This window comes from Gavialis gangeticus, unplaced genomic scaffold, assembly GCF_001723915.1.
Source record: "Gavialis gangeticus isolate Ggan-Ray unplaced genomic scaffold, GavGan_comp1, whole genome shotgun sequence".
NCBI classification, from domain to species: Eukaryota; Metazoa; Chordata; order Crocodylia; family Gavialidae; genus Gavialis; species Gavialis gangeticus.
This window is the reverse complement of record NW_017729022.1, coordinates 97,784,452-97,804,312: the sequence shown is the minus strand read 5'-3', so window position 1 is coordinate 97,804,312 and position 19,861 is coordinate 97,784,452. Positions and strand designations below refer to the sequence as shown.

General features: G+C 44.8%; 1 protein-coding gene across 3 annotated transcripts in view; it reads left to right on the top strand.

Moving 5' to 3' along the window:
- The window catches only part of CASC1 (cancer susceptibility candidate 1), a 91,798-nt gene that overhangs the window by 38,650 nt on the left and 33,287 nt on the right, over positions 1 to 19,861 (top strand). For all 3 annotated transcript variants that reach the window (XM_019515687.1, XM_019515686.1, XM_019515685.1), the window contains 7 exons: positions 546 to 647; positions 1,752 to 1,889; positions 3,134 to 3,280; positions 8,203 to 8,306; positions 9,132 to 9,414; positions 10,467 to 10,572; positions 12,319 to 12,485. In XM_019515687.1, the coding sequence (XP_019371232.1) occupies positions 546 to 647; positions 1,752 to 1,889; positions 3,134 to 3,280; positions 8,203 to 8,306; positions 9,132 to 9,414; positions 10,467 to 10,572; positions 12,319 to 12,485 (1,047 nt within the window). The remainder of the gene's footprint in view (positions 1 to 545; positions 648 to 1,751; positions 1,890 to 3,133; positions 3,281 to 8,202; positions 8,307 to 9,131; positions 9,415 to 10,466; positions 10,573 to 12,318; positions 12,486 to 19,861) is intronic.

The following is a 19,861-nucleotide window of genomic DNA, read 5'->3' as shown; positions in this document are numbered from 1 at the left end:
GAAATAAGCTTGCCTTATGTTTTTCTTTGTTTTCTACAGTTCCAGTTATATTTTCAGTTGGATATATGTTGCCTGTAGTCTCCTAAACTGTAGTTGGTACTGTTCAGTACTATTAAGGTGTGTTATGGATTCTATAATTAACTGCATTTTATGGCAGGTTCATAGGTTTATGTATATATGTGTGTGAGTATGCATGTGCATGATCATGCTGTAGAAAGTTTTATTGGAATGAATTTAAGATGACTGCAGTTCCAAAATTTAAAACTGTGTTAGGTAAATCACCCCAAACAGGTACTGATAGAAATTCTTACATATTCTGTGTATGGCACATTTGTCAGAAAAAAAAGAATAGAAACATTTTAGTAATTTAACATTCTTTACTTTACTGATGCTTATTAAACTGTAAACCCAATTAGGTAAGACTTTAAGGAAGATAACTAGATTATTTTAAATTTGAACAACAGTTGATTGAAAGATTGAAATAAGCTTTGGAGTCTTTACCACAAAATAATTATAAAAATAAAACTAAGTTAATATGTTAACAGGATCAAGAACGGAGAGGGTCTGAACTTACAGAACTCCATGCACTAGAAGAGAACTTTTTGTCTGCAATGCAATGGAAGGAGGAATATAGAGCATATGCAAAGGTAAGCTTGCTTCCTAACATATTTGCATAGAACAGTCATGCCCTACCTTTTTGCCTAGCAGGCTGGATGGTCAGTGCCTGGTCCATCCATGGGCCAGATTTGGTTGGTATCACCCACCAGTGACCGGGGCAGGTGCAGGTCTGACTGTACAGAGGTAGGTGGGAGGCAGCCTGGCCCCAGTCCAGCTGTGTGGGAAGAAGAGGACATGGCCCAGCCACAATTCCATCCTGTGGGCAAAAGGGTGTGTGGCTTTGCCCTGATTCAGCAGTGCAGGAGAAAGGGGGCATGGGTTGGATCCAACCCAACCCCATTGGGGAAGGCCTGGCTTTGATTCAGCCATGCAGGGGGAAGGGGACTTGGCCCAACCCTGACCTCACTGTGCAGGGGGAGAGGGTGTGGGATTTTAGTATTGGGGTAGGATGGCTATTAATGGCCAGTGCTTCACCACCAAATTTTCTGACCCACGAGGAGCCCTGCAGGCCAGATGCAATGGGTCCATGGGCCACATTAGACCTGCGGGCCAGAGGTTGAGCACCCAGGACTTAGTCACAGAATATAGACATAGAAAAGGTTTTTATAGTATCTAACTCTTGTCTCATTAACTACAAGCTTGTTTCCTTATTTCTAGTGCTTTGTTCATTTTAATTTAAAACATCACAAGGAAAACCACCATAGTTCTAATTAAAACACTTCTGTAGAATTTCAGGCAGTTGATAACACCTGTTCAAGGGCCTCAGACTAAACAGCCTGCTAGTCAGGCTTTTGATGTATATTGGCAGAATTACATGAAGAAAACAGTGCAGATTTGAAATGGATGTTACTGAGACACAGAAGTTACATTAAAATGCAATTGAAAGGGTATAACAAATCATATGAAATAAAAAAAAAGATTATTTGATTTATACCTGAAGCAAGCATTATATACTCAGGAAATTCAGTGTTAATCAGCCAGTAGAGCCTTTATTTTACCTTGTAGTGACATCATGCAATACACATATTGTTATGACTAAGTCATGTTAGTATTTGTTCTCCCAAATTAAATTAAACTGACCTGACAAATTTAAAATGTTTGCATCTATTTTTTTCTTTTAAAATTCTCTCTAGTGGGAACACTACATTGCTTGTGATGGGAGTCCTGATCCAGCTGTGCCTCAAGAAATAAATACTTTTATGAGCTTGTGGCGAGAAGATCAAAACAAGGATATTGACTTTGTGATTGAGAAGGGAAACAAAGTGCTAAATGTAAGGATCAAAATAATATTCTTAGGTTTGTGAAAGACATACTCTATGTATCTCTGCATAGCCATTTGGCTGTAATTCGCCATTCCTGAACTTTCACTACTTTTTTGTGCCATTCTCCCTGTTACGTGTTGCCTTTACTTTCCTAATATAACAATTCTATGGTCCTTGATGCTTGACAGGACAGCATTGACCCCAAACATTCAACATCTTTCCATTTAGGAACATATAGGTAATGTTTAGAGACGTATTCAATCAAAAGTCTGAATCCAAACAGCTTTTCCCCATATTTGTGAAAATTTGCATCAGGTCCAGTTTATGAACATTGCAATGCATGTATAAACCTCAAAGAAGCACATAGATTCATAGATTGTAAAGCTGGAAGAGACCTCAGATGATCATTGGTTCCAGCCTCCTGCACCAAGCAGGAAAGATAACTGAGGATCAGGTGACCCCAGCAAAGTGACTGTGTAGTCTCCTCTTGAAGATTTCCAGGGTAGGTGATTGCACCACCTCTGGAGGGAGCTTATTCCACAGTTTGGACACCTTGACTGTGAAGAAGTTTTTCCTAATGTTGAGCCTGAATCGATCTTCCAGGAGTTTGTGGCCATTAGTCCTCGTTTTCCCCTCGGGTGCCCTGGTGAACAGTTGCTCACCAAGGCCTTGATGTACTCTCATAGTGTAATGGTAAGCTGCTACCAGGTCCCCTATCAGCCTTCTTTTCCTCAGGCTGAAGAGTCCTAGATCTCTCAGCCTTTCCTCGTATGGCTTGCCTTTTAAGACTCTGATCATAGGTGTGGCTCTTCTTTGGACTCTCTCAAGCTTGTCCACGTCCTTGTTAAAGTGTGGTGCCCAGAACTGGACATGGTACTCCAGCTGCGGTCTCACCAGTGTTGAGCAGAGCAGAAGAATCACCTAGGTTTTGTTGGAGATGCATCAATTGACGCATGCCAGAGTATTATTTGCCCTACTGGCTACAGCATTGCACTCCTGGCTCATATTCATACTGTGGTCTATTGTTATCCCCAGGTCCCTTTCATTTGTGGTGCTTGTCAGTTTGGTGCCACCAAGCCTGTAGGTGTGTTGGGGGTTGCTCATCCTGCGGTGGAGCACTTTACATGTCTCGACATATGATATCTGAAAGCAGAGTGCAAGCATACTCCACATTACTCCTTTAAAAGGAATCGTAAGGTAATAAACCACTGGTTTGACCTGAAAGCTAATGTAGAAAATTTAACCTCCTTCAGTTAATCAACAAGTTGGATTTTCTGTTATTGGACACTCCACTGAATGAACTACCTGAAAAAAATGTAATTCAGTACCAGGAATCAATTTTGGATTTGCAGAGTCTTCTTCATCAGAAATACAATGAAGCAACAGAAAACCTGCTTAAAGTAAGCAAACTAGCTAAGCTTTATATTTTGGTTATGTTAATCATGTTTGCAGTTTTGTACATTGGAATAATTTGAACAAGTGGAAAGTAATTTTTGTTGTTGTTTGTTTTATTTTTAGACTGTGATGCAAATGAGTATATAAGTGTCCCCACGTAAATGTGTCCAGGATGTTTATAAAGACCTAACACATTCAAAGTATCTTAAACTGGGATTTTAAAATGAGCCTAAGGGAGTTGGTTCTACTTCTACTAAATTTCATTAGGATTTGGAATGTGAAGCAGTTAAGAGCCCTATGAAAGCCCTGGCTTTCTTTAATTTGTCCCTGTGATTTGTATTAGGAGCAACCACTGATTATACAAAAAAGTTGTAATTCCACAAAATTGTCAGCTACATTAAACCCCAAAATAATTAAGGCCAAAGATTTTCTGCACAATAGAAACTGAATGCACTTATATTTGGAAAATATAAATACTAGCATTTTCTTCAATTAAAATAATACATATACAGCAATTGTGTTGTAACTTTTGATTCAACCTCAGAAGTTAAAATGATTTACCTCTGATTCACTGCATAATTAGAACAGCAGTACTGAATTACTGGGTGCATCTACACAAGACATTTACTGTGGAGCTGCCTAATTAGTCCTCAGTAAAGTCTCAATGTCTACACGTGTGCCTCAGTTAGTTGCAGTAAACTAATAAACGTTGCTGTAGGTTAGTGCTTGTAAACACAGGGCATGTGTAGATGAAACAAGGGCCCTAAATTGAAGCGGTGGGTTTTTAAAAACACTGCTTCAATTTAGGGCAAAGTAAACCCCCATGTCAAGTATACCCATGTCTTACCTGCTTCTCCGGCAGTGGGGAGGGGAGGGCGAGCTGCCGGTGGGCAGAGCAGTCCCTGGGCTGTGGGAGTGGGGTGGGAAGGGGTGGACTGGTGCTTCCCCCCCATGGCAGTGGCACCCACCTGCAGGCACCCAACTTGGGTGATCTCAAGGGACACTGCAGCTACGGGGGGAAGGACTGGGTCCCCACACAGCTCATGGAGGCAGGCAGGCTCCAGGGGGAAGAAGAAAAAAGATCAGGCTTGCCGTTGTTTTGTGTTTCTTCAGTGGAGCCTGCCTCACAGGGCTGCTGCCAGGCTGCCTACCCAGGCTGTCTGCAAAGTCCTCGAGCTTCATGGAGCCCGTGCTTCACTCCGCAGCTGTAGGGAAGCAAACTAAAACTCCTTGAAACTATTTTAGTTTGCTGCACCCCAAAGTCATTTAAGGTGCATTACACCACCAAATGTGCTACAGTGGCTGGAATTAATGTGCAATACACTGCCGATGCATGCAAACACCAACACCATTAAATCAGTGCAAAAGCATTTAACTTGCTTTAAAGTGTCATGCACGCATTTTGTCTACACACACCCACAAGTACTATCATACAGTGGCATTATTTAGTGGACCACAACATGTGTAGATACCAACAGGGCTGCCTGGGATACAAGCATGCATCAGTGTGGGGACTGCTTGCTGGCTCTCACCTGGGAGCACCCTCATGCCCCAGTCAGCCCCTCTGCAGCACATTGAGCTGGGTCAGACAGGTCTCCACCTGCCTGCATGGGGAACCCCTGTTGGACGCATGGTGTCTGCCCATGTGCACAGGGCAGGAGAGCTCTACAGCAGCTGTCTTCTGGCCCTGGACATATCAGGACCACTCCTGATGTGTACGGGGCCAGGAGACAGCTGCTTTTGCAGCCAGCAGAGCTTTCCTGGCTCCATGTACGTGGGAACCGTGCCTCATGCTTTCTGCCAGCCCCCAGGCTAGCACTGAGGGCAAGTCTGGAGCTCCCCTGGCTGCTGCAGCAGGGCTGAGCAGGGCAGGAGCAGCCCTATACCAGTGGCCACTCCCATTGTGAGCAATTCTGCTTCCAAGAAGGAGCATGCATAGATATGCTCCCAGGTAGGTTTATGCATAGTATTTTTACTGCACAGTTAGCATACTTCAAATTAATCGCACATGTAGATGTACCCTGCAGTTTCTTTCCTTCTCTTAAAGTTCTGCACCCTTTTGATCTAGAAATCCCATACTGCTTATGCAAGCTTGGAAAGATAACTTTCTAAATGTCTTTATGTGTTAAGAGGCAAGGATTTCTTATGGTGCTCTTTTATTGAACCAATAGTAGATTTAGACAAGAGTTTGAGTGCAAGTGACTCTCTGTCAGGTATTATTAAAGTATGCTCTGTGTTACCAAAGTAACATACAATCTCTTGTGGACAAAGTAACTTTTAACTGCTTGGAAAGGAAGGAGCTATTGGGGGAGTATGCATTAGCTGTGGTGCTATAACTGTAATTCAATTGATCAAAATCATTGTAAATATAACCCTGAATGAAACAGTGTTGATTGCAGTGGTTTTGCTACACTAGGATCACTACAGGAACATGCAGAGTTAACAGTTACATTGTACGGTTACCAGTCAACCACATGTTTTAGTTAACAAGAAAGGACTTGGTCCCAAGTAATGCGGTTGTTCAGCATTTTGTATCTGCAGTTCACAATTGCTGGAGGTTTGGGCCTCATGATCTAATAAAAGCCATATGCATTCTTGCAGCTGTGCAGGGATTGACTGATTTCATTGGGACTCTGGGTGGTCATCTGGGTCTGCCTGTACCTATTTGATTAAGTGAGAGATTAGGCAGAAGAGGGCAGAGTTGCACTACTTATACTAGTGGTGGGCAAATCCAGCCTATGGGCTGGATTTGGCCCACCAAAGAATTTTATCTGGTCTGCTTGGCCCAGGTGCAAGAGGCAGCCTGGGCCATGGTGCCTGCAGCCAATCCTGCTGCCGCTGAGTGCACAGTGGGGCTGGGGTAGCGTGGCAGTTGGACTCAGCTTCCTGGCAGCCCTGGTGGCAGCAGCTTCTTCTGGCTGCCACTGCCAGGGTTACTGCCGCTGCCAGACCCTGCCCTGCTGCTCAGACTCCCTAGCCATCTGCCCTGGACCCACCAGACAGAGCGGGCAGGCAGTGTCTCCATGGAGACTGGCCCGAGCCCTCCATGGGCAGGGTGTGCTTGGCTGGGCAGATGGGATGAGGCTGCTGTCAGGGGGGGAGCAGTGGCCAGGAGAGGGACAGATGGGCAAGAGGGACTGGGGCTGGTGCTGGGAATGCAGGATGGTGACAGCATGGGACCAGGGTCTGGGGTACAGCCACGATCTGTTCCCTATATACCCCGGCCCGCAGAACCAGCCCCCATCACAGAGGCATGCAGGGAGCAAATCGTGGCTCTGTCCCAGATCCTGGGCCCCAGCGCCACGGTTTCACGGCTCTGCAATCCCAGCCCTGAACCCACCCACCCGTCCCACTCCCAGATGCCACTCCCTGCTCACGCATGGCCCCATCCTATCCATTCAGCCAAGCATGCCCTGCCTATGGGGTGCTGGGCCCAGTCTCCATGGAGACCCTGCCTGCCTACTCTGTCCAGTGCTTCTGGCAGTGGGTGCAGAGTGGATGGGCCTGGGCCGGATGGAATCAGTTGCCCCCCCACCCAGCCACACCAGGATGCATCAGCACCCCTCCCTGCTGCCATACTGGGTCAGCACTGCTCCCACCCCCACCCAGCCTGCAACATCTCACCCGATCTCCCTGTGGCCCTCCAGCCCAAATAATTGCCCACCTCTATCTTACACAAATTCAGAGATGCATGAGCGTCTGTAAGCAACAGCTTACTTCATCAGATGATATGAAGGACTTGCAAGGTAGCAGGTGTTCAAATAGAAAAAGTGATTAAAAGATAAGGAAGGAGAGAGGGGAAGAGGGGCGTCTTTGCCTCTCAGCTCTCTACAAGTCCTTCCATAGGACTGACCAAGTAAATTTATGCATCTCTGAATTAGTATAAAAGATACAACTCTGTCCTGCCTTCATCCTGACTTCAGAGTAATACTGCTAACTACGTCTCTCTGCTTATGTGGTAGATTAGTTCAGATGTCATTTCATAAAGGAACAGAAAGAATCACACTTGAGTTATGTAAGTAATTAACAGAGGGTGAAATGTGCAGATGTTCCAGTGCAATATGCAACTAGAAGTTTCCTTCTAGTGCAGTTGAGTGCAATTGCATACATGTTGGAGGACAGGACAAGGATTCAGAATGACCCTGGTAAACTGGAAAAAATGGTCTAAAAAAAATCAAATGAAATTCAATAAGTCTTGAACTTTGGGTGGAACAATCAAATGCACAAATACAAATTAGGGGATGACTGACTAAGCTGCTGTACTGGCTAAGCTGAAAAGGACCCCAGGGTTATAGTAGACCACAATTTAATGTGAAACACCAGTGTACTCATGTGGTTGCATTAACAGGAACGTAACCTGTAAATTCAGGGATGTGATTTTTACATGGTATTCAGCACTGAAAAATCACTGCACTTCAAGAAAGATGTAGACATATTAGAACAAAACTGATTAGAGGTTGAGGAAATGGACTTACAAAAAAAAAGTTGGAAGAATTTGGATATTTAGTTGGGAAAACAGAAAATTAAATATTCTGCAACTTGTTGACATCCCTCCCTTGTTTTTATTTCCCACAAGCTTTTATCACCTTACTGATAGATCAGTTTGTTGGGAAAAAATTAAATTCCTCATTTTTATTTTTTCATTAAATTTCTTTCCTGGGCTCCTTCACTGAAAAAAGGAGTGAAGATTATTGCTGCTCACTCCATTTATAGTTTCACTGGGACACTGGTTACCTCTATAGCAGGCATATTATATACAGTAGTTCAATCTTCATAACTTTTTGAAACCGGCTTGGTGGACCAAAGTCCATTGGCTATATTTCTTAGAAAAAGCCTGGTAAACAAATGATATTTTATAACTTCCATTTAATTTTGTCATTCTTTATGTTTCATTAATATTCTGATTGAGTCTGTCTGATTTTTGTAGAAGGCTAACACTTACGCAGATTCTGACAGTGGAAATATGGCGATGGTCATTAAAGATAAAAATGTTACTTTCTGTATTTGGGCAAATCTGAAGAAGAATCCAAGGTACAGTAGACAACTAATCTTATTTCAAATAAAGACTAATGGCCAGATTCTGAGAACCTGCATTCTTGCTGTGTAGCACCTTATAGTCCACAGGTACTTTAAATTGGTTAAACTCACCTCCATGTCCCTTCCATTGAGTGCAAGTTCTGTATTGGAGGATTTTAAAAGTATAGTGAATAACATTTATAAAATGGACAGATGAATTCTCACATGAGCAAGATTGTCTCCTCAGGAAAGAGAATGGGTAGGGAATGGGACCTGTAGTTTTACAGTCTTAGGCATGGGGGAAGAGGGCCCAAGTGGGTTCACAGAATACCTTATCTGACACAGAACTCATTTCACTCTTTATGCCTCCTAGTCTGCTTGCCACATTTCTGCAAAGGTTGCTGGATGTGTGGTACTGTTGGTTCTCCTAGTTTGGCTGCCTTTACCGCTGTGCGTGTCTGCAGCTTGTATCTGGAAGCTGTGGAAAGGGGTTTATTGCAAGCGTCAGCTACATTAACCTGTGTAGATCTTTGCCTAGCCTATTGCTTCATTTTACCCAGGAGTAAGCTATACAGGATAAGTGTTGTTTGAATCTGTCCTCTTTCATTTCTGGCCACAATCCTTAAAGGCAAGCAGATCTCATATAGTTTTCTTGGGAAGCTTGTGACAGTCATCCATGCTGTGAGAGCATGTGGTGATGATCCAGTTTTGCTCCGTAGACTCCACTATGTGAAGAAAACGTAGTTGCCGGTTTTGCTATGAAACTGAACAAAATGTACTTGAATATTACTGTGTTGGTTTTACTAGAGATTATTTTTTATTTAAACCCATTATTTACAGGTTCAAAAATCATACATTTTGTGAGGCAGACTATGGGTTTGACCTTCCAAAGTCCCTGGCAGTGAGCGATGTTGCTGTGCGCATCTTGCACACTCATTATGATCATGTTTCTCCACTACATCATATTCTCCCACTGCACCTGATGCAGGAACTCTCAAAAATCAGATCAGATTTGGTTTTGGAAGTGACAGAAGGGGAAAAGGAGAAAGAGGAAGGGGAGCAAAAGAGTGAAAAAGAAAGTGACCTGGCAAATGAAGAGGAAAGCTATTCACCTGGAAGAAAGGTGGGAAAAATCTAGAACATGCACAGTACTGTCAGTCAAAGCCCAGCTGCAAGGTGGTAGCACCTTAACACATTTTTATTGCCTGAACCTTGTACAATTCCAGTCCTGGATGTAAAAGCAAGAATATCCCAGTCAAACGTTAAAGCAATGGAAAGTGAGAGGCCAAACCTATAAACTTTTTTTGAGCCAATTCCAGTGATGCCCCAGAGATTTTCCTGTAGTTAGTATCCTTCCATCCCTTTCATTAGCCTATGTTTTCCTCCTTGCACCTACCCAAAAGCATTATTTTCTTCTTTGAAGATGCAACCTTTTCCCATTGTCTTCTTAAGGCCCCTGTTTTTAATATCTGTTGGGTTCACTTGAGACTGAGAGGCTGAAACTTTGCAGTCTTTCATATTTGCAAGCTATTGCTTTAGTTTCTCATTTGTGAAGAGAGAATTTAGTTATTGTTTAAGTTCATTTGGTGCTGCAATAGTAACTTCATTGATGGTTGTAACGTGCTTTGGGATTGTTAGATGGAATGACTATAGAAATCCAGTTATACTTTGATTTCTACACATATATCAGCTTGTTAAATTGATTACCTGACTTTGAAAAAAATCTAGGCTGGCCAAGAATTTATAATGCTAAGAGAATGTGTACCATCATGACTGACTGGTGCCTCCTGAGACTGAGGGCGGGGGGCACAATTTGTGGGCTGCAGCATTGGCGACCACCAGTGTAGGGGGGTTGCGATTGGCAATCGGCAGCCACTCACAGTAGCCAGCAGTGGCGGCCAATCTTAGGGTGGGGCACATGCTTCCCTGTGCCCCTGCTACATGTTACCTATGTGTACCATAAATCAAAACTGAGTATTTCAGCCAGCAAAGCACTAATGCACTACAGTTTCATTCTCTACTTCCCCAAGTGAGGTCCTCATTCCTGCAGCAAGTTACATGTGGATCTCACGGAAGGAATATTCTCATGATACCTTCATTTTCAAGGAAGAGCTATGTCATTCTTAATTTTGCCTGTTTCACTCTAATATAAAACCATTATCTTTTGTTTTTTAGAGTGGTATCTCATTCAAAGAAGACAATAAAAGTGATGCTGATGAAAATGAGATGATGGGAGAAGAGCCTGATAAGAAATCAGAAAGTTTTAACACTGTTTCACAAGGTACTCAGTCAGAGCTTATCTGCAACGTTGCATAATTATGTACATTTTTAAGCTTCTTATTTTACTTGTGGCAAACATCTCAGTATATATTATAGCATAGCCCCTGACATAAACACAACAACATGTGTACAGCTATTGCTGTTTCAGTTACACCAGAAAAGTTAGTATAGCAGTGTTTGCTAAATGCCAAATGTACATACAGAGACAATGTCATTGCTGAGAATTGCGTGTGTGTGGAAGAGAGCTTTCTTGAGATGTTTGTTGTTTCTTGAGGCTGCTCAGGTTACAGTTCTAGGTGTCTGTCTTTGGAAGTTAGAGTTCTGGTCTTGCTTTTATTTTAGACTGAGATCCAGTAAGTTACTGAAGTATGCATCTGCATAACTCCAATCATATGAATGTTTCCCTACTTAAATAAGATGTTCAAATAAGGTATATTCTTAACTACTTTGCTGAATAGGGGTTATAATTCCAAAAACCAGTACTGCTCATCAACTTTTTCCTCATATAAATCATCTGTCCCTTTTTTTGTACTTCCATGTTTTTTAGCTTAGTAAACCTACTAAAACTAACTCAGTATATCCACTAATTTACTTCTAGCACGTTCTTCTGAAACAACACAGCAATGTGTTGTGAATAGGTGATCTATATTATTAATCCTGCTATCTGTTTTAAAGAACTTTCTGATGGGTACAGATTTGACAAATGACTAGGTTCATCTCTAGAGACCAGTCAGCCAAATATTTACACTGGGATTTTCAAAGGAGTTAGGCACTGGTCAGTGGAATGTGGTAATTCTATCTCCTGTACCACTTCTAAAATCTCTATCTCCCCATTTTCTAAGATCCAAGACCAGAAAAGGAATAATCATATCAGAATAGTGTTTTTCTAGTGTGAAGATGCATTTAGAGTGCCCAGTACCCTATGTACCTTTAATTTTATTTTTGTAAGTGATACAAGAGTTTAAATTTGTTATTTTTTTAATATAAATAAAAGACTCCTGATTGTAATAGGAGAGTTTCTGTTACTGGAAATCATTTACTCTATCTCAGGACAGAAAGAAATTAAATAGTATGGTCACTAGCATCAATATTAAATGAACCACTCGTTAGGTTGTTGAAATATTTTGGTTTTTAATATTTAATATTTTATTTTGTAAGCTTGCTACAGTTTTATATTGTGTTAGTAAATATGGATGGTCTTCACTACAAGGCATTAGCTACCATATATAATATGGACAGCATATCATACGTGAAGTTTTGAGGCCAAGAAGCCATCCAGCTACTTACAGTCATTGTGTTTGCACTTTCTAATAGCACTTTTCTTAAAGTACTTAACTTTTTTTTAAAAAGTCTCTTGCCCACACTTCTCTCGCCCACAACCTCTTATTGATTTTTATTGTCTCTCCAGTTTTCAGAAGGCATGGTAAATGCTATTCCTTCCCAGCATCTGATGAAGTAAGCTGCTGTCTACAAAAGCTTATGCATTTCCAATTTAGTTAGTCTGTAAGGTACAAATTATCCTGCCTTCTGCCTGACTTTAGACTAACATGATTCTTTCTCTCTCCTCTTTCTGGTTTTCTCCATTCTAAAGGAACCCTTAAAGATTTGCAGAGCACCAGAAGGTGGTGCTGAGATACTACAGAGTGGAAAGCCATTAAAGTAGAGAGATGTATGAATATGTCTGATTTGACATCTTGATACTTTATTTAGACCCTGCAGTAACACATGATGTTTGGCTGTTATTTAGTTCAGGTTTCAACACTGCAGGAGGAGACCAATGAAAAGGAAGAAGAGATAATTGATGAAAATATTGTTGATTTGCGACAGTTCGCACCACTTGGTGGAGTATATCATATTGATGCACTGAAGCTCCCACCTCAAGCTAAACAAGTCAAAGGCTGGATCATGGTGGAAGTAGGTTTAAAGCTAAAGCAAACTTGCCCCTAGTGAAGTTTTATTTGATCACCTGCAAAAGAGTGCAGCAGTTCCTAAGATTTGTTAGTATAGTACATGCAAGTAACTGTTATGTATGTTGAGTTTCTGTGCACTGAGATTGCAGGCCAGGTTTTCAAACCGCACTTCCTCAGTTGTATCCTCAGAACTTTCACACCTGTCTGAGACATTGACATAATGGGTCAGTGTGTGCTCAGACGGTGTATGTAGGTTCAGTGCTGTTAGCAGAATTAGCTCAGGTAATTTAAACAACAAGAAGAGCTTTATTTTAAACATGATGTCTATAGTGGGCACATCTACATGAGACATTTACTGTAGAGCTAAGTAATTAGTTCTGCAATAAACACCTCAGTGTCTACATGTGCAGCCCTATGAGGCCACAGTAAACGAATGAACTCCGTCAGAGGATAGTACTTGTATTTACTCTCCTATGTCAGAGTTCTTTAGTGCACAGCCACACACTTAAACATTGACCGGGATAGCTGGGGCACAAGGGTGCTTCAGTGCAGGGGTTGCCTGTTGACTAGCCCCGCACTGGAGCAGCCTCCTGCCCCAGCCAACCCCTCAGCAGCATTTTGAGCTGGGTTAGAGCATCCCTGGGCTGGCAACTGACCCCCCTCCCCCCGTTAGTTTCTAGCTAGGACTGCTCCGACCCAGCTTAATGTGCTGCAGTCCTGGGCGCATGGCTAAACACGGTGCCTGGGAGCAATAAACTCCGCCAAGATATGCACTGGAGTTTATTGTTGTGCATTAATTGCATGTGTAAACACATCCAGTGAAAGATAAAAAGGAAGTCCTTGCATTTTTTCATAACTGAAGGCTAGGTTAAAGCACTGCACTGTGCCAAAGTTGACTTGAGTTCAGTTCGAGGCTGTGGCATTGACTTGGGCAATGTGCTTCAGTTTCCCCAGTTGTAACATTAGAGATGAAGTCTACTTACAACACAGTGTTTGTGAAGCTCTATTCATTATTGGGTGAAATCCACTTCAGGAACATAAAACCTAAGTAGTCGGGCAGGGAAGCCCCCGTCAGCCAGAACATCAGCATCAAGACTGTTGGCTGGTCTTGTCACTGCCATCACTTTTGGATACTGGACCATATTTGAAGACCTCAGGGTCTGTTTAAAACTTCAGTAGATATGCCTTAGGAAGGGGTAGTTTAGGGCCCCTCCAGGCAGTACACAAAAGGTTCAGATGCATTTAAGGAAGACAAAGTTCTTTGAATTTATGTGGGTGCTCATCCACATTACACCTCTCCTGTTTCCATGTTAGATTTTTCCTGTGTCCGCATTGTCACGTGATGGGGTCCCTAAGGATGGCCAGGATCTCTTAAGGCCCCTCGACTGTGCCAGTTTGGCCCAATGGGCACCCTCAGTTCTCCCCCGCCATGTCTTTGATGGAAATATAAAAATAGGGAGGCTGCCCTTAAGTCGTCTTGGACATAGTTTGATGGGATCTCTGAACCCCGTGGGTTCCCAGACCCCTTGTGCGTCCCATTTTCACAGAGGGTGTTTTGGGGGCACCCTAGCCTTATGGGTTATATGCATGGCTCCAACCGCCCCTTTACCATGCCCCAAGCCTCACAGATGGTATTGATGTTGTTTGGTCTGGGCCTTGGTATGAGTTGGCCCCCTTCTCCTCTCTGGGCTCTCCGCAGCCCTGTCTCTGCGCCTCGCTGGCGCCGGTGCACCCCAAATGTCATACCCTCACTGGCGCCAGGGTCAGTGCACCCCAAATGCTTCACCCTCACTGGCGCCAGGGTCCCCACACTGCAGTAGGCCCCCCAATGCGGCCTTCTCCTTCCCCAAATAGCCTCACCCAAACCACCAGTCTTACAAAACTACAACCAAAACATAAGCCCCTGGGCTATAACGTAACACAAACGGTGTAAGGTGTGCTCTGCCCCTTTACATACTAGGAGCAGAACTTAGTTAGGCCTCTTCCCTTCACTTACTCTACAAGGGCTCCTTCCCCCTTGGCCACCAGCAGGGAACTGCCCTCCTTAGGTCCAGCCTGGGGTTTATATGGGCCCAGGGCCCTGCCCCTTCTGGCCAGCTGACTAGGCGCAGGTGCAGACTAATTCCCTCATTGGCTGGTTGCCATGGCAGCCTGCACCTGGGCTTCTGCCTGGCTCTTTGGGCTCTCCCCAGGAAGTTCCTGCTCTTCTAGGAGCAGGAACTACACACACATGACAAAAAACACCATTAAGCTAACTAAATTGCATCTGCAAATCCACATTATGAGCTGATTTTATCATTTTAGTTTTTTTCTTTCATGGTAACTTAAAACACCTCTGACATGTTTTACTTTTGGCTCCTGAATTTTTTCCATGAGGGATTTTTTTTTATGGTTTTAAATTTTCAACGTGGATCTGAGACTCATCCAAAAATGGGATTTTCCCTGTGTTGCAACTTTTTTACCACCAGGTGCCACTTGGGTTCACTCAGTAATCCATGGAAATCCATTGAATTTTTATTGCAATGCTGCAACAAGTCTCCAGGGGCTAATTTTGCAAAATTTTACTGGTGACTTAGTTCAAGGTTCAGATTAATGAAAAATACAACATTTTTGGATTCCAAAAAAATTGTTCCCTGTGTTCGCATGCACTTTGTAGCAAAGATCAGTTTGTTTGGGTCAGGCAGTTCAAGACTCACTCAGGTTAATCAAAATTACTTTTGTTGGACTGGGTTTTTGGTTGTAGCAGCATTGGTCAAAGGATATAGGCAGACCCTGGGGTTTTAAACTTGGTGTGGTTTTTGTCTCCTTGCAGTTCAGAAGCTGTGGGTCAGAAGTGAGAGGCACTAGCTGGTCTGGGGGAGGAGGGCAGCTCAGGAGTGACGGGAACCAGCAGGGCAGGGTGGGGGGCAGGGGACTATTGGTCAGGAGTGAGAGACACCAGCTGGGCTGGGGGAGCAGGTCAGGAGTGAGGCGATCCAGCAGGGCTAGGGGAAGTAGGGGGCTGTGGGTCAGGAGTGAAGAGCCCTGGCAGTGTATGTTGAGGGCTGTGCTAAACTGTTTTTTGTGGCCATTGCACCCAGCTCTGGGGTATATCTCAGACCTCCCCATACCCTGTTATATTAAGCTGTTACACCCCAGGACTGAGCACATATCTTCCATTCCCATGCACTGTTATATGTGGCTGTTACACCCCAGAGCTAGGGCTACCCCATGCCATGCCTCTGTGACACTGGGGACTCTTTTGGACACCCGTGACCACATGGGCTGGACCAGGAAGAATTTCCAACTGCAGTCCTAGCCCAGAAACCAGCCCAGTTCCAGGAAAGCCAGAAAACTAGAAAAACCACAGAGGCATGGCATGGGATGGCTCTAGAAGGATTTCCATCTCTAATCCCAGCCCAAAAGAAATTCCTTATTTGAGCCCTGTACTTAGTTCAGTGGGCATGGGGGGACTGTCAGTTGGCAGCCTGGCACGCAGAAACTGTGCTTTGGGCCGGGCAAGATTCTGCCCAGAGATGTCCAGAAGAGTCCTGCGGTGCCACAGAGGTATGTCATGGGGTAGCCCAAGTATGATTTTTAGCCACGCTCCCAGCCCAAAATCCAGTTCCTTATTTGAAAGGGTTCAGTGGAGGGCCATTCGCATGGTCAGGGGGCAGCAGGCCAGGCCCTACGAAGATAGACTAAAGGATCTGAATCTATTCAGCCTCCACCAGAGAGGACTGAGAGGGGATCTGGTGGCCATCTATAAACTCACCAGTGGGGACCAGCGGAAAATAAGTGAGGCTCTGTTCCCCCAGGCACCACCTGCCATAACAAGGAATAACTGCCACAAATTGATTGAGAGCAGGTTCAGGCTTGATATCAGGAGGCATTACTTTACGGTTAGGGTTGCCAGGCTCTGGAATGGGCTCCCAAGGGAGATTTGCTCAGGTCCCTTGCAACCCTAGAAACTATGAAACTATTTGGGTCCATATACTTAGAACTGTGGCTGGGGTGCTGTCAGTTGGCAACCTGGCATAGCCAAGCTTTGTTTTGAGCCAGACAAGACTCTGGTCAGGAATGTCTAGGAGAGTCCCCCAGTGACACACAGGAATGGTGTCAGCTGGTCCAGAAAGGATTTCAATCTGTAATCTCAGCCCAAAAGCCAGTTCCTTATTCAAGGACATATACTTAGTACACCGGGCATGGTGGAGCTGTCATTTGGCAGCCTGCCATGCACAAATCGCACTTTGGGCTGGGCAGGAATATAGTCAGGGTTCTTTGGGACATTCCTGCAGTGGCATGGACAGGAAGTTGGGGGTTCACCCTGCCCTGGCTGGCCACCAAACTGTTGCCAAGCCTAGTCTTTCTCTGGTCTTTCTTCTGCCCCCTGCCTTTTGACAGCACCTATTTTAAAGCCCAAAAACGGGGTTCTATCTGAGCTATAGGCACTCTTGCTCTCTCACAGACTTTGGGGATTAATGGAGTTGCCAACAATGCTGGGTGACAGGGAAGCTGCCTATGCCAGCATTACCCCCATACTCTTTGCCACACAGCCCATCAGACTTTCCAACAGGGGCACACACCAGGGGCTTCATGCCTCATCTGTCAGCTTTGCTGGGGTGCTGCTTTTAGGATGACCCCACTGGTCACCCAGGCAGTTCCCTCATTGCTGGACAGCTCCCCCTGACACTGACCACAGTAGCAGACCATGGTACTGTCTCCTCATCTCTCTGGACGCAACTGTGTTGACCCAGGACTGACCCAGGTGCACCCAGCTCTGGAATGTAATGTCCATGTATAACAGTGTATGGTGAGGGCTGTGATGAAATGTTATATGTGGCCATTGCACCCAGCTCTGCAGTGTCTCTCAGCCTTCCCCATGCACTGTTATATGTGGCTGTTACACCCCAAAGTTAGGGCCACCCCACACCCTGCCTCTGGCACTGGGGACTCGCCTGAGCACCCCTGACCATGTGAGCTGACCCAGAAAGGAATTTCAGCTGTCATCCCAGGCCAAAAACTAATTTCTTATTCAAACCCATATAGTTAGTATAGTGTGCATGGCGGGGGCTGAGTTGGCAGCCTGGCATGAACAAACCGTGCTTTGAGCCAGGCAGGACTCTAGTCAGAGATGTCTGGGCGAGTCCCCTGGTGCCAGTCACGGTGTGGGGCAGGCCTAAGAAGGATTTCCATCTCTAATCCCAGCCCAAAAGAAATTCCTTATTCTAATAGCCCATATATTTATTACAGCGTGCATGGGGAGCTGTCAATCAGGCCACGCTTTGGGCCGTGCAAGACTCTGGTCAGAGATGTCCAGGAGAGTCCCCTGGTGGTACACAGGCATGGTGGGTGCAGGATATTAATTTACATATTATTTGGAAAATATGCATAGCTAATAAAATTCTCTCTAGAATGTGTAATTCATTAATAAGAATGAACTGGTGACTGGTGAACAGATCAAATAAAGTGCATGGCTTGCCAAGTGCAAGTCACAGCAAAGCAGGCTTTTGCCAATTCTGGAAGAAAACCCTAACACGTAGCATTGAATGCAAGTGGTATGGGTCAGGTAGTTCTAGGTAATGGAATACGTCTTTGGCACACTGGAAGGTAATGCAGGAATGGGCTCCCTCTATTCCTAACAGGGCAAGTAACAACAAAACAATAATATTCCTGGCCCTAGAATAGCAGACTTCTGTGATGTGACTTTTAAAAGAGGAAACTATATGGTTTATTGAACTGAGTTGATGTCTGTTCAAACTGCTGGAAAACCAGGTTTGGAGGTCTGCCTCAAGGCACAGACTGATGAGAGCTGTAACCTGAGCTGGGGGGGGAACCGGAATTGATATGCAAATAGGGTTACTGTAAAATGCTGATAGAGCAATGCACTGTCAGATTTCAAGTATCTCCACAAAAAGCAGACCCAGGGTCATTGGACTCTACAGCATAACATGACAAAACCATGTCTGATTGTATGAAAATAAAAAATAAATAAATAAATTTGCTCAATCAAAAAGATCATGGTCACTGACTTGTCATGCTTTGGAGTGCCTCTCACTTCCAAAATGCAGCCCCTGCCCCCCCAGTGCTGCTGGTGCCCTCATCCAGGGCCCCAGGGCCCCAGCCAAAAAGCAGCTTCATTGGAGCACTGTTAACGCAGACAAAGCAATTCAAAGTGCGTTTGGGTTTTTGGTTGTAGCCATGTTGGTCTAAGGAGATAGGCAGGCAAGGTTCTTTGAGTAGATGTGATATCTTTTATTAAACCAACTGAGTAGTTGGAAAAAAGTTCTTGGCAAGCTTTCGGGCACAGTCACCCTTCATCACGCATGAGGAGTTTCTGCTGTTTTGAGACTCCAAGAAATGAAAGAAGCTAAAAGTGTGGCAGGATGTCAGTGAAAATGTAAATAAGTCAGCACTCCAGGATTTAGCCAGTCACTCACGGCTGTTTGAGGACTTCTGGTGCTCAGGCCAAGTCCCTGAGGACTGGAAAAGGGCCAATGTGGTCCCTATTTTCAAGAAGAGGAGGAAGGAAGAGCCTGGCAACTACAGGCCAGTCAGCCTCACTTCTATCCTGGGGCAGGTCTTTAAAAAATTATCAAGGGCCACATTTGAGAGAGCCCTGCAGGGGAAGTGATGTTGAGGGGTAACCAGCACGGGTTTGTGCGAGGCCAATCCTGCCTGACTAACCTGGTCTCTTTCTGTGACCAGGTAACAAAAAGCTTAGATGTGAAGGAGGAAGTCGATGTCATCTTCTTGGGCTTCCAGAAGACCTTCGACACAGTGTCCCACCCAATTCTGGTGGGCAAGCTGAGGGACTGCAGCATTGACGAATGCAGTCACATGGGTGGCAAACTGGCTCCAGGGGCACACCCAGAGGATGGTGGTGGACGGGTCAATGTCGACCTGGGAGGGTGTGGGCAGCGGAGTCCCCCAGGGCTCAGTCCTTGGGCCGGTGCTGTTCAACATCTTCATTAGCGACCTGGACAAGGGTGTGGAGAGCACCCTGTTCAAGTTCACTGATGACACCAAGCTGTGGGGTAAAGTGAATACACCAGCAGGCAGGGACCGCATCCAGGCAGACCTGGATAGGTTAGAGAAGTGGGCGGATCGGAACAGGATGCGGTTCAACAGGGACAAGTGCAGGGTGCTCCACCTGGGGAGAGGGAACCAGCATTATGGTTATAGGCTAGGGGCTGACCCTCTCGGCAGCACAGAGGCAGAGAGGGATCTTGGAGTCAGGATTGACTCCAGGATGAATACGAGTCACCAATGCAATGAAGCAATAGGCAGAGCACCATGTCGTGCATCAACAGGGGCATCACTAACAGGTCCAGAGAGGTCTTGCTCCCCCTCTATGTGGTGCTGGTCAAGCCGCAGCTGGAGTACTGTGTCCAGTTCTGG